Source organism: Eubalaena glacialis, chromosome 6, assembly GCF_028564815.1.
Source record: "Eubalaena glacialis isolate mEubGla1 chromosome 6, mEubGla1.1.hap2.+ XY, whole genome shotgun sequence".
NCBI lineage: Eukaryota > Metazoa > Chordata > Mammalia > Artiodactyla > Balaenidae > Eubalaena > Eubalaena glacialis.
The window spans coordinates 57,071,054-57,097,725 of record NC_083721.1 but is presented as its reverse complement, the minus strand read 5'-3'; the positions used below and the strand labels follow the sequence as shown (position 1 = coordinate 57,097,725).

General features: G+C 37.6%; 1 protein-coding gene across 1 annotated transcript in view; it reads left to right on the top strand.

Annotated features, from left to right (window-relative positions):
- The window catches only part of MORC1 (MORC family CW-type zinc finger 1), a 213,858-nt gene that overhangs the window by 151,403 nt on the left and 35,783 nt on the right, over nt 1-26,672 (top strand). Inside the window, 4 exon segments of the mRNA XM_061192725.1 lie at nt 2,874-2,939; nt 3,922-4,169; nt 4,365-4,416; nt 11,699-11,803. Of these exon segments, the coding sequence (XP_061048708.1) occupies nt 2,874-2,939; nt 3,922-4,169; nt 4,365-4,416; nt 11,699-11,803 (471 nt within the window).

Below are 26,672 nucleotides of genomic sequence, written 5' to 3'. Positions count from 1 at the left end.
GTAATAGCCAAACACGGAAGTCACCCAAGTGACTATCAATAGGTGAAAGGACAAATTGTGGTATGTCCATTCAGTGGAATACTACTCAGCAATAAAAAGGAATGAACTATTGATCCACAAAGCAATATGGATTAATTTCAAAATAATTCTTCCTAGTGAAAGAAACCAGACGAAAAAGATTTATGATTCCACTTAAGATAAAAGTCTAGAAAATGCAGGTGATCTATGCTGAGAGAAAGCAGATCAGTGGTTGTCCATGGATGGGATGGGGGTAGGAAGAGGTGTAGGGAGGGGTCAGAGGGAGGGAGCTCAAGGAAACCTTTGGACATAGTTAACTATAGCAAACACTGTATGATATATATGAAAGTTATTAAGAGAGTAGATCCTAGGAGTTCTCATTACAAGGAAGAACTTTTTTCTTTTTTTATTGTATCTATATGAGATGATGGATGGTAACTAAACTTATTGTGGTAATCATTTCACAATATATGTAAGCCAAACCATTACCTTAAACTTAATGATGTATGACAATTATATCTCAAAACTAACTGGAGGTGGGGAAAGAATACAATGCAGCTGTAAAAAGGGAATGAAGACGCTTTTTAAGTACTAATAGAGAAAGATCTGTAGGATATATCCTTAAGTAAAAAAGAAAGATGCAGACTGTGTGTATAATATACTACCATTTTTGCCCACCTCAGAAAAGTGGGGAAACCTTATTTATATATGCTTGTATTATAGATGACGTATAAGCAGATCTCTGGAAAAATAAACAAGAAATAAGTAGCAGTGGTTACTTGTTAGTGGAATATGAACTGGACAAATAGAGAATGGAGTAATAAGGAGACTTAAAAATACACTTTTAAAAATATATGTTTTTCCATGTGAATCTGTATATATAGTGAGAGATATCTATATAAACATCTAAAAAAATAATGTCAGAGGAGTATAGAAGATAAAGCAATTAATTTTCCCTTGGGGAATAGGAGGAGGAATTCGGAGTGGGTAATACTTGAACTGAGACTTGAAGGATGAGTGAAATTCGACAACTGGAGAATATCAGAAAGGTCATTCCAGGCAAAGGAAATGGGTGATACAAAGGCACGGGGACATGAAAGTGAACCTGAGGAATAGTAAATGTGACTGAGCATTTAGTGTATGAGGGCAACAAGTGGTGTCAGATGGAGGGAAGAATCGTTCAGAAGAAGAATTTAGAAAGTTAGTTGCAACCGTTTGAAAGCCGCTTGTATGTCATGCTAGGTGCTGTTTGGCTTTATTTAATAAACTTGAATTGAATGTGGTCTGTGTGCCACACCATGTGGCAGGTGCTACAGAAATGAGACTCTGTCTTCTAAGCTAGTGGTCTCAGTCCTGACTGCATATGAGAATCACTCAGAGAGCTTTAAAAACTACCGATGCCAGGCCCCATCCCTACATAATTGAATTAGAATGTCAGGGTGTAAGGACTTGGCATCAATAGTTTTTTTTTAAAGTCTTACCAGGTGATTCTAAGCAAATGCATCCAAGTTTGAGAATTCCACCTCCCCTTCTCTTTCCCCCTCTTCTTCTCTCTTGTCTTCCTTATTTTAATGAAGTGAATAATATTGTGTAGAAAGGGGTTGTGGCACAGGTCTAGAGAAGTCTCTGAACTGGAAGCAAGAAAATGAGGAGGTTATAGAAAATAGTTCAAGCAAAAGACGATAAAGTTATTTAAACAGGGAGGTGACTTGAGGCTAGTGCAAACCTGTGGACTGAGAGTGATTATTAGCCCAGGGCAGCCTAGCTTGAATGTCTGGGTGTTTGTTGATGTTACTAGTCAAAAGAGGGACTGCACAAGGAAGTACAGGTTGGGGGTGGGTACAGGTACACAGGTGAAATAATTCAGGTTTGGAAGGGTTGCCTTAAAGGTACCTACAACTTATAAGATGCCACCAAGGGGCATTTGGATCTCAGGACAGAGGAAAAGGCCCTATTTCAACATCTATGCAGGCCATTCACATTGGAAAAATTTTCAGCAGCTCCAACCCTTAACATCCAACCCAAACTGGAGTCAGGACTCCAGTTTGGATGTTAGGGTACTTAACAAGAGCAAGGTAAATTTTCTGTCTTAGAGAGTCTGGACACTGACCTGGATACGATGATGGCGTCTGTGGCACAGTGAAAGAAAGTGGGTGCACCAAAAAGGAGGTGCAAGCAGATCCCCTAACTGGGGTCTCATTCCAAGGGGAGTGACCCTGGGTCTGGGGTGCAGGGCCCACATTACTCTTTATCTTCTCTTTGAATATTTCATTACCGTCTCATCATTTTAGTATAACAATTATCACATCAAAATATTAGCTTAGAAGGTGCTTCTTTTTCAGGAAAAACAAATGCTTTCTCTCTCTACTTATGCCTCTGAGTACAAGGCAGGAGTTGGTTGCTGAGGGTAAGGCAGCATCTCAGTTATTAGGGACACAGTTAAGGCCAGTCTATCCTCAAAAGTCCCTTGAAGCTCAAGCCCAGAGCTCTGAACTATACAGAGCTGTTGCTGAAGGTCAAGATTTATTCCAGATGCTGGGACCTACAAGTGGAGACAAAGGGTCTCCAGAGAGGGGAGATGAGGGCTGTGGAGACAGTGGTTAATACAATGGCCCCTTGTATTGCTTATAAGACATTTGATCTATAATACTTCATTGGATTGTCTTGTACTGTCCAGTCGCTACCAGTCAGACATCATTGCTCTATGTCTAAACTGAAAGGGACTCCTTAATAATGACTGGTGAGAGTATGTGATCTTGGCACTTCTTTAAGAAATGAAGAATATTGAATTATTTTAATATGTCAATTGAAAGTTATTTTTACTTACATTTGTCTAATGATATTTTCCATAATAGCCTCAGTTTATACCAACAAGTAGGATCACTGAGTTCACTACCACCTGCCAAACTTCAGCACCTAAGGTGAGTAATTAAAGTGGGATTGAGCCATTTGTAACATTTCCCATATGAAGGATAAGACTTATCAAGGGCCAAATGTCATCATGGTTTAATAGGTTCAGAAAGTGAAGCACTGTTACATATTTTTTCACTGTCATCATTTTTTTCTTATTAGAGTAATACATGTTTATTAGGAAAAACTCAGAAAATAAAATATAAATAAGAAAATTTAAGTCACCCATTGTTTTACTGCCTGGAGACATTGACCATTTTAAATATTTTAATGTATTTATAATTGTATCTTTCCAATATATTCTTTCCAATATATTTCAAGATATATTTCATAGAAAAATATATATTTGTGTATTATATAAAATTATACATTTAAAATCAGAGAGAGTGTGTGTTTGTCTGTGGATATATATTTGCCTAGAAATATGTTGTGTATGTAATTCCTACATTGTTTCTGGTTTCTGCTAAATGTCATATTATATTCCTCAAATGCCTGTTATTATCTAAAATTAAAAATTTTTCGAACTTTTAGAGTTATACCAATCACACACAAAAAATTATGGAAAACTCTTTATAATTTTGTTTCTTCACATTTCTTAACAGGCAAATGGTGGGATTGATAAACCCCAGCCAAACTTGAGATGAATAGATTACTGACCTATATGCACCAGGGATCCAAAAGCAAGAAAGTCTTTGCTGGGGAGGAAGTCAGGAAGCACAGTGTATTCTCAATTTGGGGTCTTTTGCATCCTTAAAATCAAAGTTTCTTGACTCAGCCCAGCTCTGCTAAATCAAATTCTGAATGAGCCATTGCAGCTGTATACATTTGCCAACGTATTTGCAACATACATTTCCCAAAATTCTAAGCTTCTGATTTTTAAAATTTTTATTAGAAATAAATATCATCTAATGTCATAAGATTATAAGGGAAATGGTAATTAATTATAAATAAGCCAGCTACCAAAAATTAAAAGCATGTTCTTTGTTATTTAAGGGAAATACGAAAATTCAGAGAATCAGGCCTTCTGGTGATGACTTGAAGCATGAGTCTCTTTCATCCTTTGAGCTTTCGGTCAACCATAGAGGCTGGAAAAGTAACACAGGAGAGGCGGATTCCGATTTAGAGTATGTTTCAGAGACTAAAATTACGAAGAAGCCTATGCAGAAGAAAGTGAAACCTCAACAGTGGAGACATCCAGCCGCCCTGCTGGAAAATGTCAAACTAGCTGAGAGATCCCAGGTGTTTTTTTTTTCCTTTTCTTATTCACAAAATGTATAGTAATTCACTTTTCCAGAAATAGCATTCTGTAAAGGTTTTGCTTCATTTTCACATTTTTAAAGCACTCTAATTATAGCATACACATTGTAATCTGAGTTTCCTGGACAAGGTCCCAATTTCTATTTTTTTTTTTTTTTTCTATATTCTCTCTTTTGGAGCAAAAGTCAGGTTGCTAATATCAGCACTGAAGGACTCCTAAAGGACACCTCTGTGGGATAAAGATTTTAATCTCTATTTAAGAGAGAAATATTCATATAGGATAAACCTGTAATCTTGAGGATTTTGCATTCAATGCTTTATAGCAAAAATGCTTAGCCAAATTTTACATAAGTAGTTATCCCTGTAGTCAGAGTTCTGGAAAAATGAGATGTGAGGTTGATAATATAACTAAGTGCTGAGCTTGATTTTAATGAATGTACCACCCTAGAATTTCCACGTATCTAAGTGAGTTTGTTTCTTTTAAAAGGAATCATTACACTTTATTCTTACAAGGTTACGCTTATTTAATTCCTCTTTGAGAATCTGCCCTCAGATTCAGTATATAACAGTAACAACACTTACAACTGAGTGGGCATTTACCCTGTGCCAGATTCAGTATTAAATGACTACAGATATTAATCTCACTACATTTTAAAAAATCTTTTATAAGCCAAAATTTATTGCCTAGTTTATCTGCCTTCGTAATCAAATTTGACTTCTAATGTCTTTTTACTGTTTCCAAAAATTAAATTCACCCTTAAAGGGTGAATATGGGGCACATGGAAAATATTCAAATGAGTTACCATAGGTTCTGAAAGCAAGAAACTAATTTGATTAGCAAATATCCACTGAGCCCTGTGTAAGATACTGTGTTAAGCATGGTGGGAGACAAGATTTCAGGCATGGTTCTTTCAGAAGGAATTATTCTGAATAATAGTTACATTACAGAAATATCTCATACATTTGTGAGATATCTTTGTAATATCTTTGGAAAATGGTATGGATTCTTGAAAATCTTTAGTGATGGAGACTCATTACCTCCTAAGGCAGCCTTTCTCATTTCATTTTTGGGTAGCTCATTCTCTTAAAATATTTGAAATCCAGTTCCCTATAATTTTGAAACTTTGGCCCTAAGTCTTTTCTTGAGACTATAGAAGAAGCTAAGCTGAATCTGTCTACAATCTTCAGAATTTTACTTTGAATTATGTATCATAGTTGAATGTAAAAATTCATCTGTTCAGCAGATACTCAACATTTGCTATTTCGAAAAAACTTCATGCTTATAGTATAAAAAGTAGTTGCTATTACTTTATAGTTATATCTCCTTTAACCCCTGATTTCCATTCATTAACTGTGGAATTTCAAGATTTGGGATTTGTAGGCTTATTTTATGGGTGGATTGCATGCTCCAAAAACAATGTACAAGTGATTGCAAAGTTGAAGTGAGCCCAGGTGTTAGAATAACACATTTTAGACTTTAAATATGGAGATTCACATATGTATATGTGAATATATATATGTATATCTATAAAATCATCTATCATGTGCCATTCAGTATGCCAGCCAGCTACAGGGGATTCAACTATGAGCAAAATCACATATGGTCCCAAGCCCCCACTGAACTTAGAGTCTAGTGATGGAGACAGACAATCCAATGATTATACAGACAAATGTGAACTGCTACTGTGGTAATTTTTATGACATAATAGCATGAGTCCTTGTAATAGGAGATTTGACTCTGGGAGGACAGAGAAGTCTTCCTTGAAAAAGCGATGACATATAACTTTTAGGATTGAATTCCAGCTAAGTGGGTAAGAGGAGAGGAAGAGCATTTCCAATCAATACAAACATCATTTGCTAATGAGGGAACGTGGAATACAAAGTAACTTAAGAAGACAACTAAGCTATAGTGGGGCAGAGAGGGAAAAGGGGGCTGTGGTGTGAGATGGGCGGGGAGTGATCAGAATCATGCAGGCCTATAGGCTTTGATAAGTGGTTTTGTATTTATCCTGAAAGCAATGGGAAACCACTGAAGGGTTTTAAGCAGGGAAGTGGTGTGATCATATTTTCCTTTAGAAAAGATTGCTTTGGTTGAGTATGAAAGATGGATTAGTAGAGAGCAGAGTGAATGTGGGCAGAGCAGTTAAAAGGCTATTGCAGTGGCCCTGTGGGGAAATAACGGTGTGGGTGAGGGTGATCATGTGGAGTGAAGAGGAGTGGATACTTTGTTCCTTGTGTGTTTGCCTTGAGGAGGGAGCACTGACCTGTTTGGTGAGATATTGGGTGTAGATGGTCAGAGAAGCTGAATTCTGTTGAGAGGCTAACTCAACCAGGCAAAGGCCTAAAAAGTCCATTGACTTAATGACTTAGTGGTAATAGGGATGATCACAGGAAGAATGTTATTGTTGTTGGACTAGAGAGAATAGAAACCAGATTAGAATGGATTGATTAGCAAGTGGAAGGTAAAGAAATGAAGACATGTTGTATGTCAACTCTTGGGAAGATAAGTTTACCTCAGAAGATAATCTATACTAAGGAAATCTGGAAGTGAGGTGGATAGATCAGGAGACTGTGAAATTTTTGATAAGCACTTGAAAAATGAATTTAGTCAGGTTTAAACTGCAATTCAAAAGGCTTTTGATTACTTGAGGATTATTTGCAGTACATTCTAATCTCCTATCCAGTTAACACAACAATAGGCATTACCACTTCCAGACAGAGGAAGTACAGGAAGTGTGATTAATTTTGATATTAGCCTAAGTAGATGGAATTAGGAAGACAGGCTAAACACTCCAACTAAATCTTATCATGTGTTCCAAAAGCTTGATAAAAATGGCTCTGGAATTAGCCAGTGTTTTACCTTATATATACCACAATTCAGCTCTCTTAATACAGGTAATTAATTGGTCTTCCTAGAGAATTGTTTTATCACATACTTGAATTTCTCAGAAGATTCCACTTTTTTTATCCTAACCTCCCACCCCCACCACCATTTCCTGAAGATGGGGCTCCCAATAAAAATAATATATTTGTTTCCTACATCTGCAACTTTTAATTCCTTTGAATTTTCCCTCAGTTTCCTTGATTAATTCATTTCACTCAACAAACATTTATTAAGCATTTACTCTGGGCTGGGTGCTGTGGACTCAGAGATAAATAAGACAGTTTTTGCCCTCAAGAAGTTGAGTCTACCTCTAGCCATTCCAATCAAAGGAGACCTTTCCCTGTATCATAAATTTTTCATTCCAGTGGTTTCTCACCTTTTCAAGTGTGAAGAAACACTTTTCAATATCAAAAAGTGACTGCATTTAGGTCTTTAATCCATTTGAGTTTATTTTTGTATATGTTTTTAGAGAGTGTTCTAATTTAATTCCTTTACAAGTAGCTGTCCAGATTTCCCAGCACCACTCATTGAAGAGACTGTCTTTTCTCTATTGTATATTCTTGCTTCCTTTGTCGGTAATTGACCATAAATGCGTGGGTTTATTTCTGGGCTTTCTATCCTGTTGCATTGATCTATGTGTCTGTTTTTGTGCCAGTACCATACTGTTTTGATTACTGTAGCTTTGTAGTACAGTCTGGAGTCAGGGAGCATGATTCCTCTAGCCTCTTTGTTCTTTCTCAAGATTGTTTTGGCTATTTGGGGTCTTTTGTGTTTCCATACAAATTAAAACATTTTTTGTTCCAGTTCTGTGAAAATGCCATTGGTAATTTGATAGGGAATGCATTGAATCTGTAGATTGCCTTGGGTAGTATGGTCATTTTAACAGTATTGATTCTTCCAATCCATGAACATGATATAGATTTCCATTTGTTTGTGTCATCTTCAATTTCTTTCATCAGTGTCTAATAGTTTCCAGAGTACAGGCCTTTTGCCTCCTTAGGTATGTTTATTCCTAGGTATTTTATTCTTTTTGATGTGACAGTAAGTTGGATTGTTTCCTTAATTTCTCTTTTTGATATTTCATTGTTAGTGTATAGAAATGCAGCAGATTACTATATATTAATTTTGTATCCTGCAACTTTACCAAATTTGTTGATGAGCTCTAGTCGTTTTCTGGTGGTGTCTTTAGGATTTTCTATATATAGTATCATGCCATCTGCAAACAGTGAGTTTTACTTCTTCCTTTCCAATTTGGATTCCTTTTATTTCTTTTTCTTCTCTGATTGCTGTGGCTAGGACTTCCAAAACTATGTTGAATAAAAATGGTGAGAGTGGGCACCCTTGTCTTGTTCCTGATCTAAGAGGAAATGCTTTCAGGTTTTCACCATTGAGTAGGATGTTACCTGTGGGTCTGTCATATATGGCCTTTATTATGTTGACGTATGTTCCCTCTATGTCCACTTTCTGGAGAGTTTTTTTAATCATAAATGGATGTTGAATTTTATCCAAAGCTTTTCCTGCATCTATTGAGATGATCATATGGTTTTTAGTTTTCAATTTGTTAATGTGGGGTGTATCACGTTGATTGATTTGCAGATATTGAAAATTCTTGCATCCCTGGGATAAACCCCAGTTGATCATGGTGTATGATCCCTTTAATTTATTGTTGGATTCAGTTTGCTAGTATTTTGTTGAGGATTTTTGCATCTATGTTCATCAGCGATATGGAACTGTAACTTTCTTGTTTTGTGACATCTTTGGTTTTGGTGTCAGGGTGATGCTGACCTCATAGAATGAGTTTGGAAGTGTTCCTTCCTCTGTAATTTTTTGGAATAGTTTCGAAAGATAGGTGTTAACTCTTCTTTAAATGTTCGATAGAATTCACCTGTGAAGCCATCTGTTCCTGGACTTTTGTTTGCTGGGATTTTTTTAAATTACTGATTCAATTTCAGTACTGGTAATTGGTCTGTTCATATTTTCTATTTCTTCCTGGTTCAGTCTTGGGAGATTGTACCTTTCTAAGAATTTGTCCATTTTTTCTAGGTTGTTCATTTTAATGGTATATAGTTGTTCGTAGTAGTCTCTTATAATCCTTTGTATTTCTGTGGTGTCCATTTAATTTCTCCTTTTTCATTTCGGATTTTTTTGATTTGGGCCCTCTCCCTTTTTTTCTTGATGAGTCTGGCTAAAGGTTTATCAATTTTGTTTATATTTTCAAAGAACCAGCTTTTAGTTTCATTTATCTTCTCTATTTTTTTTTTTTCAGTCTCTATTTCATTTATTTCTGCTCTGATCTTTATGATTTCTTTTCTTCTATTAAACTTGGGTTGATTTGTTCTTCTTTCTCTAGTTCCCTTAGGTGGAAAGTCAGGTTATTTGAGATTTCTCTTGTTTCCCAAGGTAAGCTTGTATTGCTATAAACTTCCCTCCTAGAGCTGCTTTTTCTGTGTCCCATAGGTTTTGGATCATTGTGTTTTTGTTTTCATTTATCTCTAGGTATTTTTTGATTTCCTCTTTGATTTCTTCAGTGATCCACTAGCTGTTTAGTAGCATATTGTTTAGCCTCCACGTGTTTCTGTTTTTTGCAGTTTTTTCCTTGTAATTGATAATAAAATAAACTCAAAATGATTAAAGACCTAAATGTAAGACCGGATACTATAAAAATCCTAGAGGAAAACATAGGCAGAACACTCTTTGACATAAATCACAGCAATATTTTTTTGGATCTGTCCCCTATAGTAATGGAAACAAAAGCAAAAATAAATAAATGGAACCTAATTAAACTTAAAAGCTTTTGCACAGCAAAGGAAACAGTAAACAAAATGAAAGGACAACCTACAGAATGGGAGAAAATATTTGCAAATGATGCAACCAACAAGGGATTAATCTCCAAAATATAAAAACAGCTTATACAGCTCAATATCAAAAAAACAAACAACCCGGTCAAAAAATGGGCAGAAGATCTAACTACTGTATACATTTCTCCACAGTTGACATACAGAAAGCCAGCAGGTACATGAAAAGATGCTCAATATCACTAATCATTAGGGAAATGCAAATCAAAACCATAATGAGATATCACCTTACACCTGTCAGAACGGCTGTCATAAAAAAAAACACAAATAACAAATGTTGGTGAGAAAAGGGAATGCTTGTACACTGTTGGTGGGAATGTAAATTGGTGCATTCACTGTGGAAAACAGTATGGAGGTTTCTCAAAAAACTAGAAATAGAACTACCCCATGACCCAGCAGTTCTACTCCTGGATATATATTCGAAAAAAACAAAAACACTAATTTGAAAAGATACAAGCACCCCAATGTTCATAGCAGTGTTATTTACAATCGCCAAGATATGGAAGCAACCTAAGTGTCCATCAACATATGAATGGCTAAAGAGGAGGTGGTTCATATATATACAATGGAATGCTACTCTGCCATAAAAAAGAACGAAATTTTACCATTTGCAGCAACATGGATGGACTTTGAGGGCATTATGCTAAGTGAAATAAGGCAGACAAAGAAAGACAAATACTGTATGATATCACTTATATGTGGAATCAAACAATACAACAAACTAGTGAATATAACAAAAAAGAAGCAGACTCACAGATATAGAGAACAAGCTAGTGGTTATCAGTGGGGAAAGGGAAAGGGGGGCAATATAGGTGTAGGGAATTAAGAGGTACAAACCACTATGTATAAAATAAGCTACAAGGATATATTGTACAATACTGGGAATATAGCCGATATTTTATAAAATGTACATTGAAACTGTCAAAAAAAATTTTTTTAAATGACTGGAGACATCTCACATGATACTAGGCATATTCAGTATCTACTGATTAAGCACAATATAATAGGGACTTCCCTCCTGGCACAGTTGTTAAGAATCTGCCTGCCAATGCAGGGGACACGGGTTCAAGCCCTGGTCCAGGAAGATCCCACATGCCGTGGAGCAACTAAGCCCGTGCGCACAACTAATGAGCCTGTGTGCCACAACTACTGAAGCCCAGGCACAGGCCTAGAGCCTGTGCTCTGCAACAAGAGAAGCCACTGCAATGAGAAGCCCGCACACTGCAATGACGAGTAGCCCCTGCTCACCGCAACTAGAGAAAGCCTGCACACAGCAACGAAGACCCAACGCGGTCAAAAATAAATAAATAAAATAAATAAATTTATTAAAAAAATAATAAAAGAAAACCATCATAAATATTTTGAAATGAATATATATCTTATTTCCCCCAGCGACATCTACATAAGTTTTAAGAACAATGTATATATCCATATGAGACATTATATATTCAGTATATAGACAGTAATTCATGCAGATTCTTTGCAAAATACTACAAGCCCTTTGATTCACCGTTGAGCACCATAATCTACACCACACATTTCATACTTAACTTGCATTATAATATTATATTGTTGTTTTCTATTATTTAGCCTTCACATGTGCATATCTAAGTCATACTTCTTGAAGGCAAAGATCAAAAAATGAGTTTCCTCTGTTTATCCTACAGAAGTCAGCAGTTACTAGAGGCTGAAGAAGGAAAGAGCGAAGGTGGTTTAATGTGTACCATTGATTGCTACTAATCCTTGTATGTGTTTTGTTAATACCTTGCTATAGGCCTCTTCCTGGGAAATGAAGAGGAAACAGAGACAAAACCCTGTGCAGGAATGTAAGGCTCTGATTGAAGTTGAAACCAGCAACAGCAATTTGGATATAATCCAGGTGAGATAAACTTTACTGACTAAATGACACCTTGAAATTTATTCACATCCATAAAGATGAGAGGAATCCAAGAAACATTTCACATTAGTGCCTCAAGTAACGGAAACGTTTAATTGAATAACCTAGTTTTTAGGTGAAGAAACAAGACTCAGAAAGTTTGTTGCTTGCCCAAAGCTACAGAAACTAGTAAAAATACAACTGGGACTTATACCTCCTGACCACTAGTCCATAATGCTTTTCATTTTAGTTATCAGGGTGAGAAAGCTTTAATATTATGTTAATGTCTATGTGTGTGTATATATGTAAAACTGGAAGTTCATTTCAAAACCTGCATGCCCAAATCCAAAGCATCTGAACCTTTCTGTAATTCACAGTGTGGATTCTCACCAGAAAGTGTAATTCTAATCTGACTTAAATTAGGCCACTGCCATAAGTCCTGCTAAGAGAAGTCTTTTCAAGAAATATGGACATACTTTCCATTTACTTCTGTAGATTGTGTATCCCTGATTCTAACATGGTAGTCAATTTCAAAGACCTACATATCTGGACTACCATACCCTAGACCCCAGCAGAGTTGCCTTCCCTCACTGAACCAAGTATAAAAGCCCTTAGCGTATAGGAAGAATCGAGTCAAGGAATATGAGGAACACTTCATCTGTGAAGCCATGTTAAAGACACTGTCCATTACGTTATAGAGAGACCTTTGTGTTATAATAAAAAGGTTCATTTGAATGTTTAAATTTAATATCAGGAGAAAATCAATTTCATATTTTCCTTTATCGGAATATGAATTTTATTACTCACTGTATTTCTCTTTATACCTCAATTGCCGAGAAGCTTATAACTAAACTTCAATTGAAATAAGAATAACTATAGTTGCCACGATGGTTGTTATTTTCTGACATGATAATATAAGTGAGAGTATTTAGAAAAAGGCCTGCGTCATTATACATGTCTTTAGGTAAATTGCCTCAAAATGCTATTTAGGATTGTGGATTAAGTTTCAATTATAAATGAGCCAATGAGGAAGCATAATGTCTTCTGACTTTAGCCTAATTTATGTGCTCTTCAGCAAAACAATATTGTCACAAGGTACATGAGATAACAATCATGGAGGTTTCATTTTTAAAAGTTTTCATTATGGAACATTTCAGACATAGCACAGTCAACCCGAATGTGCCCATTTCCCAGCTCCAACAATTATCAACTCATGGCTGGTCTTGTTTCATTGTATCCTCCCCATCCCTTGCCACCCTCATTACTCCCAACCATCATATCATTTCATCCATCATTATAATTGTTTTAAGAAGGTATCTGAAGGGTTGTTGAAAAGCTCTAGGTGTGATTTGTGAATGAGAATTTATTGACAGTTAAATCCAGTATGTGAAGAAAGTGAGCATCAACATGTTTTCAAAAGGAAAAGGGTCAAAATTTAATCAGAGGCCAGAAAAGAAGACTACAACTGGTGTTGTCAATAACTCAACCTCTTTACCTCTTGGAAGCCAAATGTGATATAACTGTACCTGTGAATATTACTAGTCATGACCTGCTTTGCAGCATCTTCAAAGTCTTTGTGTGTTTTTCCTGTAGCCATTGCTTTGTCACCTCCCTAAGCTTTGCATGCAGCTTTTAGCAAGTGCTTTTTCACAAATTAGGTATGACATTTATATTAAAATTTTTGCTGTCTTTTTATGTAATATTTCTCAAGTTCTTATGTTACTTGTGTGAATGTGTGTGGTGTGATTTATTTGTGTTCTGTGATCCTGACAGGAAGTCTGTTTTCAAATTCATGGTATCTAATTAATTTGGATAAATACTGTACATTATCCAGTAACGCCCATTAATTTTTCTGTTTGGCTGCGGTTGCAGCAGTTCAAGTAGGAAATAATTGCTTCTGAATGCTTGTCTGCCTGGACTTCTTAAACTCAGAAAATAAAAAAAGATTGTTCTTAACCCCTGGGTTCCTCCCCAGTTATCGTCTAACTGTGGTGCTTGTGTTGTGTATGTGTGTGTGCATGTGCTTTAATTCTGACCCTGCACCTGTCAAATTTAAAGAAGGAGGGTATGCAGGGCTGCAAGAGGTTATCACTTAAGGAAGAGCAATTGGCTACCCACCACCTGCTGCAATTAGGTGGTTTTTATTATTTTGGTGAATTTACTACAGCCCGGGATCTTATTTTCAGATGTAATAGGCTCCAAAATATATGTTCAGCTCCACAAAGAAAGTCCATCTCACAGGAATGACTTCACATTATCCAAACTCCCGAGACTGTTGTATTATATCATAACGGCAGTTTAGTCATTTAAAAGATAAATCCAGCCTCAGTCCACTTGGAAGATACATTCTGGCTTTCGTCGTGTATTCTTTCCCTTTATACCAGTCTGCATGGGTTGGCCAGTTACAGTCTGATGGTGCTGGTGAGCTATGTGCCTGAATATTTAAAGGGCTTCCAGCTAAGACAGCCCGCTGTGTCCACCTCCCCACATGGGATGACAGGGTTGATGTTACCAACTGCAGCTGTAACATTAAAAGGGCCCTGGCCCAGCACCCTCATCCTGTTTCTCCCTGTGCTCTTCTGAGTGTGTTTTTTTCACATTATATGGCGAACATCTCTATTCCGGTCAGCACGTTCTTTCTTTTGTGTATTGTTAATGTCTGTCAGTCTGCCTTTGGAAAGGATTTTTTTTCATATTAGGGTATTTCATTTCCCTCTCTTCCAAGTTTCAAGCACATGTCACTCTGGCTCTTGTACCAACAGTTGTGCAATTTCAAGTGAAATGATAAGAGTATTGATTACTTTTCAGATTTATATTGAATCTGACCACTGCTGATTATTTCAGCTATGTTGTCCTATAATCTCCAAGATCACCTCATCTGCTGTGGCTCAGGGTTACAACAGTTTGATCTGTTTTCCTAACTTCTTCCTCCTCCTACTCCCCTTATTCCTTTTTTTTGGGGGGGGTGTCAGATTTTATTACAGTAATAAAATTGAATTTTTATTCTAATTGGGCTTCTCTTCGAAAATCAGTTAGGGTTTTACTTTATTTTTATTTTTTTAACATCTTTATTGGAGTATAATTGCTTTACAGTGGTGTGTTAGTTTCTGCTGTATAACAAAGTGAATCAGCTATATGTATACTTATATCCCCATATCTCCTCCCTCTTGCGTCTCCCTCTCACCCTCCCTATCCCACCCCTCTAGGTGGTCACAAAACACCAAGCTGATCTCCCTGTGCTATGCGGCTGCTTCCCACTAGCTTTCTATTTTACATTTGAAAAATACTACAAATAACTCAGTAACTACAAATAACTCAATTTCATTTCTTGTTATGGCTGAGTAATATTCCATTGTATATATGTGCCACATCTTCTTTATCCATTCATCTGGCGATGGACACTTAGGTTGCTTCCATGTCCTGGCTATTGTAAATAGTGCTGCAATGAACATTGTGGTACATGACTCTCTGTTTTTTTTAACATCTTTATTGGAGTATAATTGCTTTACAATGGTGTGTTACTTTCTGCTTTATAGCAAAGTGAACCAACTATACATATACACATATCCCCATATCTCTTCCTTCTTGCATCTCCTTCCCTCCCTCCCTCCCTATCCCACCCCTCTAGGTGGTCACAAAGCACCGAGCTGATCTCCCTGTGCTATGTGGCTACTTCCCACTAGCTATCTATTTGACATTTGGCAGTGTATATATGTCAATGCTACTCTCTCACTTTGTCCCAGCTTACCCTTCCCCCTCCCCGTGTCCTCAAGTCCATTCTCTAGTAGGTCTGCATCTTTATTCCCGTCCTACCCCTAGGTTCTTCATAACCATTTTTTTTTTTTAGATTCCATATATATGTGTTAGCATACGGTATTTGTTTTTCTCTTTCTGACTTACTTCACTCTGTATGACAGTCTCTAGGTCCATCCACCTCACTAGAAATAACTCAATTTCATTTCTTTTTATGACTGAGTAATATTCCATTGTATATATGTGCCACATCTTCTTTATCCATTCATCTTTTGAGGGACACTTAGGTTGCTTCCATGTCCTGGCTACTGTAATAGAGCTGCAGTGAACATTGTGGTACATGACTCTTTTTGAATTATGGTTTTCTCAGGGTATATGCCCAGTAGTGGGATTACTGGGTCATATGGTAGTTCTATTTTTATTTTTTTAAGGAACCTCCATACTGTTCTCCATAGTGGCTGTATCGATTTACATTCCCACCAACAGTGCAAGAGGGTTCCCTTTTCTCCACAGCCTATCCAGCATTTACTGTTTGTAGATTTTTTGATGATGGCTATTCTGACTGGTGTGAGGTGATACCTTATTGTAGTTTTGATTTGCATATCTCTAATGATTAGTGATGTTGAGCATCCTTTCATGTGTTTGTTGGCAATCTGTATATCTTCTTTGGAGAAATGTCTATTTAGGTCTTCTGACCATTTTTGGATTGAGTTGTTTGTTTTTTTGATATTGAGCTGCATGAGCTGCTTGTAAATTTTGGAGATTAATCCTTTGTCAGTTGCTTCATTTGCAAATATTTTCTCCCATTCTGAGGGTTGTCTTTTCGTCTTGTTTATGGTTTCCTTTGCTGTGCAAAAGCTTTTAAGTTTCATTAGGTCCCATGTGTTTATTTTTGTTTTTATTTCCATTTCTCTAGGAGGTGGGTCAAAAAGGATCTTGCTGTGATTTATGTCATAGAGTGTTCTGCCTATGTTTTCCTCTAAGAGTTTGATGGTGTCTGGCCTTACATTTAGGTCTTTAATCCATTTTAAGTTTATTTTTGTGTATGGTGTTAGGGAGTGTTCTAATTTCATTCTTTTACATGTAGCTGTCCAGTTTTCCCAGCACCACTTATTGAAGAGGCTGTCTTTTCTCCATTGTATATTCTTGCCTCCTTTATCAAAGATAAGGTGACCATATGTGTGTGGGTTTATCTCTGGGCTTTCTATCCTGTTCCATTGATCTGTATTTCTGTTTTTGTGCCAGTACCTTACTGTCTTGATTACTGTAGCTTTGTAGTATAGTCTGAAGTCCGGGAGCCTGATTCCTCCAGCTCCATTTTTCTTTCTCAAGATTGCTTTGGCTATTCAGGGTCTTTTGTGTCTCCATAAAAATTGTGAAATTTTTTGTTCTAGTTCTGTGAAAAATGCCATTGGTAGTTTGATAGGGATTGCATTGTTTCTGTAGATTGCTTTGGGTAGTATAGTCATTTTCACAATGTTCATTCTTCCTATCCAAGAACGTAGTATATCTCCCCTTAATCCTTGATTGAATGCTTTTTAATATTCCTTTTTCTCCAAGACTTACCGTCTCTGGAGGCTATTTAAAAAAAAACAACAACATATTCTTTTGTTTTCTTCTTTCTCAGTGGGATAATCCTTATTTTAGAGTCATTTTTAATGTTAGCATCTTATGTGTATCACATTTCACATGCTCCCTAATCCTTCATGTGGTGTTGGATTTCGTTTTCTTCATCTCCAGTTGCTTCTGATCACATAGTTTGTGGGTGTCACTTCTGTGGCATTTTTTCCTTTTCGATATTAATTTGTGCTTGGCCTTTCAGCCAGGGTGGGCCATTCGTTTTCAAAGTCCATGCAATGAGAGTGCTCTTGGTAAGAGCTTGCTTGCATGTGTCGTTTGTGGCTGTGGCAGTTTCCAACTGGGATTCAGTTAAAACTCCAGACATTTTTTAGAGATTAAAAAACTGTCATGAAAATAATGAGGAGTTTTTTTTTTTTAAGGACCTCTTAATCCTCTTCAGAATGCCTTAGATAGCTGCTTGATTGGACCTTTGGAGCCATTATGTGTGGAGCCATCAGTCTGCACTGCAGCAAACTTCTTTCATTATTTTACACAATCTTGTTAGCACAGCTACCATTCCGTCCCCTATTTCAGGGCAACTCGTGTGATCCCGATTTATTATCTCAGCTCCTGCAAAATTGTATTTTTCTGAAATTCTACTCTGTGTGTGCGTGCATGTGTGTTTTAGTGGAGTTAGCCTTTCCTTTTTCAATGTGGCTGTGATGAAATTCAGCTGCTATGCTTCACATGTATCATCTCATCTAATCCTTTTAATAACCTGAGGGGTACATTCTCTTTTCATCCCCATTTTACAGAGGAAGAAAATAAACCCGCTCAGGATCACAGTCAGGAACTGGTCACCTTAAACCCTAGCTGTTCAACCTCAGCTCTCACTTTCTTAACCACTCCTCATTATGACTTCTCCCTTTATTGCCCATCGTCATGGGCTGACCCCCACATCAATTCAGCCCGCTGCACACAGGTGGGTTGGAGTGCACAAATACACTTTTCTCAGGGGTGAGGATTTGAATATTTTGGCTTAGACAGGTTTCCAAAGTTTCATAGATGGGCATTCTCCAGCCAAGAGTCTTGAATTCGTTTTAAAAAAAATCAAGCCATCATCCACTCCTTGCCCAGATTAAGCTAACTTCCCGTTAGCCCATTTCTGACCTTATCCACCCCAAATCTGACCTACACAGTAATGTTCTTTTGTGCTCAATATCTGACTCTTTTCTTTCCAGTCAACCTAGAATCACATAGGAATCATCAGGATCATCATCTCAGGGATGATTCCTGGAAAGGAGAGTCTTCTCCTTGCCCAAGATTATGAGTCTAGTAATATGGCTGTGGTCATAACCGTACCACCAACCCCTCCCATGAGCTGGTGTCTCCTGACCCTTGGCCTCCAGAAAATCCTATTATTTCCCATCTTCCATCTCAAAACACATGCCCTGCTCTCTCTTTTAATGAATACTGGATGTTCTGAACTGTTTCTCTCTCAAGCATTTACAAACCCATGTGTAAAGTTCAAATATGTCCCAGTTAACCCCAGATGGGGAGGAAGTAGAAATTCTTTTCTGCACCCCTTACAGATGTCAGGGGAATCAACATCTGAGTGAAGCTTGCTACAGCTCTGCTTTACTGGAGCAATGCCCTGTGGTACTGTTGTAATTAAGGGTTTGTCTAAGTTCAATTAAAAACTCCTTGTGCACTGCTATGTGATAAATTGACACTTCAACTTTACTCCAGGCAAAAATTTGACATATGAGCTCCGTAGGACCCCAGTGCCCCTCAGAGTAATGCAATCTGATCAGCTGTCACTGTACCATGCTTAATAGAAGCAATAAAAATAAAAATGAAGCAATGGGACTAGATTCCCAAGCATCTTGTCAAAGAGGTAAGCAGTCTCAAGTTACATCACCAGTTGAGATGTAAGAAGTGACTATACAGAATAGACATCCTAGAGGATCTATTCTGAAAGGTGACTGGGAAAATTAGGTTGCCAAACCACAGCAGATGGTCAGGCAAGCAGATGATCAACTGGAAGAATGCTTCAAAATGCAGGAACACCAGGGGAATAAAATTACCAATGCCAACAGTAAGTTAGAGAAATTGAGCAGGAAAAATATTCTGAGACATAAGTCAGACTGATGAAAGTACTAACTTTTTCTAACACATGGGCATGCTTTTGTTCATCTTGGTGGAGCATGTACTCCAAGTTGACATTATGCAGATTTTCTGACTCTCATATGAAGTAACATTTACCTTTTTCCTATACTAGTATTTGTCGTTTTTCCATATTTTATAATAATCTTCTTTCAGTTTCTGCTCTGAATATCAGTTGCTAAGGCAGTGAAAGAATATCTTTGGGTGTGGTTATTTTAAGTCAGGTTGGACCTGCCTGTTTAATAACGAGGAGCCATACTACCTTTTTGGTTGGACTGGCTTTGGCCCTTTTGTCCTCTGTGGTCATTTAGGTCTTTTTTGCCTTGCACCTGGCCTCAGGAGCAGACTGGCAGATGGATTCATTTCATTTTCCCAATCTGCAGACATTTAAAAAACTCAGTGGCCAGATCACCATTGACAGATGTATTTTAAGAGTTTGGCAATGGAGTCTCTGGGGTTTACTCTGAAAGGTGTAACCTCCAGCATCTAGTCCAGAGTGTGATACTTTCTGGGGCTGAAGAAAGATTGATGAATAAAGGAATGAATGGATGGAACCATCTTCCTGTTTTGGCATGAGCTAATAATCCTTTACCAACTACATCTGGTTAGCTCTTTAGGGCATCTTTCAAAAGAAGCTGATGCTAGCTCAGGAAAGGCATCAACCCACTCTGAATCCCTGGGGTCGTTGATGGGGCCTCTGTGGTATATTACAAAAGCTGAGGAATGTCTGGAAGAGCTGATGAGTTTCCAGTGTCTAGGTTTATGTTCTGTGGTAGCCAAAAAAAAAAAACCCCAAACCCCCAAACAAACAAACAGACAAACAAAAAACAACAGTAAGTACCCTGTTTGGGCATCAGTACTATATAACAATGAAAGTGAGAAGGTGACTCAGTAACCCAAAAGAGGTGAAGAAAGAAGAAAAGCAAATAACCTGCATAGTCAGTACCTAAATCAGCTGCATCCACCCTAAATACACAAATTTTTCTGACTCCTAACAGAAATTTTTTTTAAATGGGAAACTGCATTGATATTGCAATAACATGATTTCTGATAATTAAAGTTGCCTTAATTTCAAAAGCAAGACATTTATTAGTCAATTTTCCTGGTTGATGATGTTACCATTGCCTCTATATGAACCTGTATAGTCCTGTGATTGTTGCTAACAGTATCAGAACTTTCACAGACAGAGCCACCCCCTTATGGGGTATAAACCAGAGCTGCCCCAAGGGCTTTGGAGGAAGAATTATCTATACTCACCCTCCATAGCATCATCCATCAACTCACCAACAGACTTACAGACCCAAAGACAATATGTGATACATCCCCTGACTTAAAGGAAAATCTCCTGGGCAATTTATAATGAATCTAAATATTCAAGTGCCAGTGTGTGAACTATCAGCAACCATGAGCCAATTCAAGACACGTTTACTGAACAGTACTATGTTAGAGATTTTGAAGGATACCAAATAATAATAATAATAATAATACATGATCTCTTCCCTAAAGGAGCAGAAAAATTGGAAGACAATATTACAAAACCATGAGTTAGCATTATTTTATGGAAAGGAGACAGGCTCTGAACTCTGACAGATTGACCCAGGTTCACATTCAGACCTGCATGCCACATGTCAGTTGTATCAACTTACGGTCTTCTGTTTTCTTATCTATAGAAGGGGAATAATAATATTACCGACTCTCAAGGTTATTATGAGAATTAATGGGATGATTTGTGACAGAATGAAAATAATTCCTTGTGTTACAAGAAACATTTTTTTAAAGATTTTTTTTTGATGTGGATCATTTTTTTAAAGTTTTTATTGAATTTGTTACCACATTGCTTCTGTTTTATGTTTTGGTTTTTTGGCCACGAGGCATGTGGGATCTTAGCTGCCTGACCAGGGATCGAGCCCACACCCCCTGCATTGGAAGGTGAAGTCTTAACCACTGGACCCGCCAGGGAAGTCCCCAGAAAAAACATTTTTGAAAAACACCTTTGTAATTCCAAAGAAGGAAAATTCAGCTTTGGGTAGGCCAGGAGATGGGAGTAAAGAATGAAAATTGAGAGAGTGACATTGCTTTGTGGAAGAAAAGGTAGAGCTAGAGAGTGACCCTGTGTTTGTGGGAAGGGGTGAGAGGAAGGAGAAAGGATGTAATCACACAAGCAGAAAAATACTGGTGCTGCAGAATCGGAGAGTCTGGAGGGGAAGGTTTGTAGAGAGAGATGAGTAGGCTAACAATTGACGAAGTAAATTGACCTGCTTCATGGTAATTTTAAGCTGATTTTTGCCTTGTGTAACTATTTCCTCCATTTCCTCCATTTCTCAACACAATTTTCAGTAAAATCTGTATATTTATTAATGCTTTGTACAGTTGGATTTCTTTTTGGGAGGTGGACCCAAGTGCTGAATTCTGTTTTGAAGTGTCATGGCAAGAATCAAGGCTACTACAGGATCCCAGTCTTATCTGGGTCCCGTAGATATGAGGCTTGGCTATTAAAAATAATTAAAGCTCTTTGTAATTCACTGTTAATACTTTTTCAGAGAAAGGAAGAAATCAGTATGTGCTAGAGTAAATAAAATAAACATTTTGGAAAGAGTAGGACTTATACTTGTCTTAAAAAGTGGGAAAGACATAAGAAAAGGAGGAAAGAATGTATTTCAGGTAGAGAGAACTATGTGGGCAAAGGTATGGAGGCAGAAGTCTACCTAGTGGTTACAGGGAATTCTGAAGAGAACTTTTTGGTTATTATAGAGAATGTTTATTAATATTTCCAGATATCTTAGAATCACATTGAGAAGAGTTTTGAATACCAGAAAAGGGTTTGTACTTGAGGGAGAAAGTAGTCAGGACCTGTAGGCGAGTTTTGAGAAGGAACATTTAATCATGGAGATTTTGTCTAAAGAATTAATTCTTTGTGTTTTGAAAATGTTGTGATAATGAAGCAGTACTGGAAAGAGGAGAAACTAAAGACCAAAAAACCAAGCAGGGTGCTGCTGCCTGGAGATTGTAGTACAAGAAGACAAGGAAAAGTGAAATATCTTGAAGGAAAATAGCACAACTTGGGAAGGCATATGGTAGACTAAACAGTGACAGCAGTTTTGAGATGGCACAATCTGGAATGAACATGTTATTATAAATAGAAAGAGGACTTGACCAGAGGAATCTAAGTGGGCAAAGGTGAGACTGAGGATTTGAAGTTCAGCAAGATATTCAAGGGTAAGTGTCCTGAAGTCAGTTGGAAATAACTGGGGCACAGATGAGAAGTTAGGATTGATGATGCTGGGAAGCCATTGTTTGCATAAGGGTGATAATTTAACCCCCTGAAATTTTCTTTGAGGGAAAAATAATAATTACCCAGGAAGAGTTGGGACACAGAAGGTTATCAAAATCAAGAGAGGAAAGAATTCCAAGGGACTTCTTCATGCTTCCCCATCTCAGTAAATAATACCATCACTCACAGTTGCTCAGGCCAACACCTGAATTTCTCTCCTTTCACACCCTGCACTCAACCCATCAGCCAATCTTGCTGAATCAACCTTCAAACACATACTCTGTTCTACCCCCTCCACAGATACCCACCTGGCCAATTCACTAACATTTCTCACCAGGATTATAGCAGTAGCCCTATAAATGACTCCACTGCTTCTTTTGGCCTCCACAGTCTAAAAATCCGAGTATCCCATCCAAAATATAAGTCAGATTATGCTATTCTCCTACTTAGGACCCTCCACTGGCTTCTTTTTTTTAATTTTATTGAAGTATAATTGAGTTACAATGTTGTATTAATTTCTTTGGTACAGCAAAGTGACTCAGTTATACATATATACATATATTCTTAGTTTTTAAATTTATTTAATTTATTTATTTTTAGCTGTGTTGGGTCTTTGTTGCTGTGCATGGGCTTTCTCTCGTTGTGGCAAGCGGGGGCTACTCTTTTTTGCGGTGCACGGGCTCTAGGCACATGGGCTTCAATAGTTGTGGCTTGCGGGCTCTAGAGTGCAGGTTCAGTAGTTGTGGCACACGGGCTTAGTTGCTCCGTGGCATGTGGGACCTTCCTGAACCAGGGCTCAAACCCGTGTCCCCTGCATTGACAGGCAGGTTCTTAACCACTGCACCACTGTGCTATACAATAGGATCTTGTTGTTTATCTATCCTGTATATACTAGTTTGCATCTGCTATACAATAGGATCTTGTGCTATACAATAGGATCTTGTTGTTTATCTATCCTGTATATACTAGTTTGCATCTGCTGATCCCAAATTCCCTTTCCTTCCCTCCCCTCCCCCTTGGCAACCACAAGTCTGTTCTGTATGTCTGTTAGTCCGTTTTTGTTTCATGGATATGTTGATTTTTTTCATATTTTAGATTCCACATATAAGTGATATCATATGGTATTTGTCTTTCTCTTTCTGACTTACTTCACTTAGTATGATAATCTCTAGGTCCATCCATGTTGCTGCAAATGGCATTATTTTATTCTTTTTGATGGCTGAGTAATATTCCATTGTATATATGTACCACATCTTCTTTATCCATTCCTCTGTCGATGGACATTTAGGTTGTTTCCATGTCTTGGCTGTTGTGAATAGTGCTGCTATGAACATAGGGGTGCATGTATCTTTTCGAATAATAGTTTCATCTGGATATATGCCCAGGAGTGAGATTCATGGAGCATATGGCAACTCTATTTTTAGTGTTTTGAGGAACCTCCATACTGTTCTCCATAGTGGCTGTGACAATTTACATTCCCACCAACAGTGTAAGAGGTGAACCCTCCAATGGCTTCTGCTCACACTTAGAATGAAATATAGTGCCCTCCAAGGCCCTACATGACCTGGCCTGACTTCCTTGCTGTCCTCACTGCCTATAATTCATTCCTTCTCTCACTCTGCTCTAGTCACCCTCACCTTCCTTGGCCTTCAACACCCTAAGCTTATTTTTCCTTCACAGCCTCTTCCTTTGTTGTTCATAATGCCTGGACTCCACTACTCCCTACCCCCAGCAACACACGTGGATTTTCTTGACTTGCGTTTCAACTTTCTTTTATTCTGTGAGTATATGGAGTATCAGTTACTGTCCTAGACATTGGGGATACAGCAGGAAAAAATTAGGCACTACTCCCTGTCTTCATGGTGCTTCCATTCTAGTGGGGAAATCAGACAATAGACAAGATAAATAAGGAAAATATGTTGCATGGTAGACAATCGTAAGTGCTAAGGAGAGAAATAGAGCAGAGGAAGGGGACAGGAAGTGTCATTGTGGGTGTGGTGAGAGTGAGAGCAATTTTATATAGAGGAGACGAGCAAGGCCTAACTGAGGGGAGATGCTTGAGGAAAGACTAGAAAAAAGTTGAGGGGAGTAAACAAATCAACAGCAACTCAAAGACCTGGAGAAAGGAGGGTGTGGAAGATTACAGTGACCCCAGAGAGGCAGTTGGGTAACCCAGGTCATTCTCCTTCTCTTACCTGTGATATTTTTCTTCAAAGAACTTACATTATTACATATCCATCTTTTTATTTATTTAATATCTTTCTCCCTCACTAGAAAATAAGCTCCATAGTCTTCATCATAACAGTGTCTGACTCAAACTGGGAACTCAAGTTTACTGAATAAATTAATGAACAAAAGGGAGGCGCCTAGAACATAATGTTAACCATGGAAGAGTGAAAAGAGGAAGGGCCTTTGAACTTGGCAGGAGGGCAAGAACTGGTAGCCTTTATGGGTCTTTGATAAAATGTTTGGGGTCGGTGTGGAGGGGCAAAGAAGCAGAAGGAAAGAAACCAGACAAAGTGATATCAACCAGGTCTTAAGCTTCCTTAATGACGGTTGAATGAGAAAAGTGTTACACAATTGACTATGGTATGCTCTTCTTCTTCTCTCTAACTTATTTATGATTTATTTATCCTCTTAAATAGATACTTAACAAAATTGAGCATGTGGTATTGTGCTGATCCTTTGCATGCCTTGGAGAGTTGACAAATCCCACTCTACTCATTGTTAACGTAATTTTAATTAAGGTATCTAAAACCCCTTGTTAAGACTTAACTGTAATCTCATTTACTGTGTGGGAAGTATTATCTATTTCATGACCGAAGTAAAATCTTAGGAAAGCGATATCCTCAAACTGCAGACTATGAGACACAGTTAAGCCGAAGTGGCTGGAGAGCATTTCTATAATGAAATGAAGTAATATATGTGAAAGAGCTTCACAAGCATCAAAATACACAAATAGTGTCATTGAAAAGACAACTGTATGTTTTCTTGTCTCAGCTTGAAAAAATCCAGACCTTCAAAGCTGCAAGTACATTGTAAAAAAAAAGGCGGCATCCTATGAACTCAGATATTTACACAGTGTCATTTAAAAGGAAATACTGTAGGCTGTGAATTGTTTATCCAAAATATTTTAAACGTTACTATGCCAAAGAATAAAGGAAATATAAGAAAGGAAAAGAAAAGAAGGGAATCTCTCCTGCAATAGAGACGGTAAAGCTTTGTGTAAGTAACACTTTTGGGGTGAGGGGAACATATCTGACCCTCAAGGAAACAGCCCTCACACGGCAGAGCTCAAAGCAGAGAACCAAACAATAAAATGCAAAAATAATTTCAAGAGGCTGTGTTAATAACACCGCCACCAGGAGTTCCCTGCTGGGAGTGCTGTCATTTTTGTTAAGCTTGGATACTTTTATCTTGTCTGATTTCCATAATAAGGAGAAGTTTCCAAAGAAAATGAACACATCCTGAGCAGGATCATCATGGATTATTACAAAGTGGTTATTACTAAAGGCGTTAAGTAGTTCTTCTCATGAGCTTATCTTGTGGTTGCTGTTAACTGTGGTAGGAAATAGTCCATGCTGCTTATAAACTGGTCAAAAAATATTCATTTCAAAGGAGAGACACAAAGTATGGAGCTTTTCCTTACATATCAACACATCAGGAGAAAACTTTAGATTTTATGTTACATCAGAAATAAATAAGATACCATTTTAAAGTCATTTTGCAAAATGAACTTTAAAAATATATGCATTTCTGTCCTGCGACTTGAGGACACAGGGAGGGGGAAGGGTAAGCTGGGACGAAGCGAGAGAGTAGCATTGACATGTATACACTACCAAATGTAAGATGGCTAGCTAGTGGGAAGCAGCTGCATAGCACAGGGAGATCAGGTCGGTGCTTTGTGGCCACCTAGAGGGGTGGGATAGGGAGGGTGGGAGGGAGACACAAGAGGGAGGAGATATGGGGATATATGTATACATATAGCGGATTCACTTTGTTATACAGCAGAAACTAACACAACATTGTAAAGCAATTATACTCCAATAAAGATGTTAAAATATATATATATATATATATATATATATATATATATATATGCATTTTATTTACTTCCTGGGG